The sequence below is a fragment of the Penaeus chinensis genome, chromosome 27 (assembly GCF_019202785.1).
Source record: "Penaeus chinensis breed Huanghai No. 1 chromosome 27, ASM1920278v2, whole genome shotgun sequence".
NCBI classification, from domain to species: Eukaryota; Metazoa; Arthropoda; class Malacostraca; order Decapoda; family Penaeidae; genus Penaeus; species Penaeus chinensis.
In genome coordinates, this window is record NC_061845.1 from 2,112,170 (window position 1) to 2,114,669 (window position 2,500).

Here is a 2,500-nt window from a genome sequence, read left to right on the forward strand (position 1 = left end):
AAGCAGGCTATTACCATATCAAATGACAAATACAGACACTGGTAAATAGCAAAAAAGCAAAAAAATGCTTATACAGAAAAAGAGAAAATGCATTACAAAGGGGAAGTATTGAGTCTTATCACTGTACACTAGTGTTCATGTGCACCTAGCCTACAAGCCACATGCCCGGAAGAGTGGCTGCTCAAGGAAGCCCTTTGTCTGGTTTTTGGGTCTTGTGATGGCAGTGAAGCATCTGGATCCAATAGGTCATTTACAAAAATGGATTGTTTCCTGCAAGGTACATATGGAATGAATTCTGTATGATCTATATTTGGAAATCATTCATTGTGAGAAGTGAATTCAATAATGTGGATTTCTGGTGATGTGATAATCATGTAATCTTGTGATAGCAACCCACTATGTACTATGAGTATGTAGCAGACTTGCCTTGGAAGTTATTTTCTAAAGAATTAATTTTGATTGTCACTGTCAAGTTACTTCGGGCTGTCAACTTTTGAAAAAGCACTGTGTTGGTGACAGATGGTATTCTATATATTTGGTAGTATGACTGGTCTGTTAACCTTGCTTCTACATCTCTTTGTCAACAAAATTGAGCTTCCTTAGTTGGCAGCCCTACCTGCATCAGGCACTTACAGGCAGTCTAGTGAGGGCCTAGTATGGACCTAGTGTGCTACCTTGAATATGACTGAAAACAATGATAATGACAAAGCTGACAATGATAACTTTTAACATATTATATCATTATTAACAAAATGAGGGACAGTAACACCCAGGATGGTCCCATACCTTTAAATATATTCACTCGGTCGTCTGAATGTGTGTGCTTGAAGGAAACCGCTGCATGGTGTGACTCAAGAACACTCAGATCATTATAGAGGATAGCAAGCTCATTATCTGTATTGCACAAGAATGCACTGAAAAGAGAGAAAAAAAACAATTATAGCAGCAACATCAATAAAAGGTAATCTCAATTTCAAGTGTGCATGCAACTGTTGGCATTGACAAATGAAATGTTCAATTAAGTATTAACTATCAGTGCATGAGTTTTAATACATCACTTCCATTAAAGCATATAATTTACTTATGTTTGTTACCTGTTTTTGCCAGGATGATCTACATCATGAACCACAGCTGCAATGAGGCATGAGGCCACGTCCAGAGGGTCCAAAAGCTGTTTTATTCTATCCTGATTTAAAAAGTAAGCTGTGCACTGGAGAACATCCGCCGCATGGGTTGAATTATGATACGTGTTATCTGGGTGGTAATTGGCTTCAATCAATGTCAGCCAATTCTGTAACGTCTGTTCATCACAGCCAAGTGTATTTGGGATGTCAAAACGACACATCAAGCTCATTCCAATCCACACAAGAGGTCTGTGTTGAATAAAATGGAAATAATCATTAATAAAGATAAAGCAGAAGCTACTCTGTACTCATTACAGTAACATATTATCATATCTTAACCATGTCATGAATTTTCAGAATGACAAACTATAGGAGGCAAAAACCATGGCTTCCACCTAACGTGAACCACCTCTTATCTGTTATTTTCTCCAGTTTGATGACATCGAAGTTCCAAGACAAATCTTCCGCTAAGATCTCTCGTATTCCTGCAGAGGCCTGCTGTTGCAACAGGGGAAGTGATGGACGAGGTAGCTGACTGTACTTTGTTGCAGTATCACTACTACTACGACGACCTGACAGAAGTGGCTTTGGCCCTTGCTGTGAAAAGAGATGAAAAACTCAATAAAATCAACTAGATATTATAACAATCCAGTGTATAGTTTTCAATACTGCAATGTTAATTGAATGCAAATAAAGCTGCTGTATATAATCTCATCAACAACAATGATATATATTTGAAATATTTACAATAAAGAGAGAGAGAGAGAGAGAGAGAGAGAGAGAGAGAGAGAGAGAGAGAGAGAGAGAGAGAGAGAGAGAGAGAGAGAGAGAGAGAGAGAGAGTGAGAGAGACATGACCTCAAACTCACCGACAACAATCCTCCTAAAAGGTCAGTAGCAACTGGATCTGCCGGCATGGGCTTATTGTTGTCTGGAGCGGCCGAAATAAGCTGAGGGGAATAAAGCTCTGTGGACCTCAGGATTTCCAGGACCTTCTCCAACGCCTGCGCCACGTAAGCCGGGGAATTCTCCTGCGCTGCTGTGATGATGTTGAAGACCCGCGTGATTGGGGCCTCAATGGTTAAGGAGTGGAGCTTCACTAGACTATGCCGTCTGATGATGTTCTGAGTTCCTGGGGATTCAACCACTTTATATACTTCACAGAAATACAAAACACTTGAGATTATGATGAAGAAACTTTGAGAGTGGCTGTACAGACGTGCATGTGCAAAGCAAATTGCCTCATGTATGATCATATTGGCATGAATCAGTCTACTGCCTATTATTTACCTATCATTAATCAAAAAATACAATACATATATGAATATATAACTGTGTCATTAAAGTTCAGATCTTGAATTATGAATCAGTACTGCA

At 39.2% G+C, this 2,500-nt stretch overlaps 1 protein-coding gene across 1 annotated transcript in view; it reads right to left on the reverse strand.

The window, feature by feature from the left end:
• Nucleotides 1-2,500, reverse strand: part of LOC125039623 (high affinity cAMP-specific and IBMX-insensitive 3',5'-cyclic phosphodiesterase 8A-like) — a 28,321-nt gene that overhangs the window by 6,268 nt on the left and 19,553 nt on the right. Inside the window, exons 15-18 of the mRNA XM_047633778.1 lie at nt 1,993-2,255; nt 1,534-1,721; nt 1,095-1,373; nt 787-914 (exon numbers count right to left, since the gene is read on the reverse strand). Coding sequence (XP_047489734.1) covers nt 787-914; nt 1,095-1,373; nt 1,534-1,721; nt 1,993-2,255 — 858 coding nt within the window. The remainder of the gene's footprint in view (nt 1-786; nt 915-1,094; nt 1,374-1,533; nt 1,722-1,992; nt 2,256-2,500) is intronic.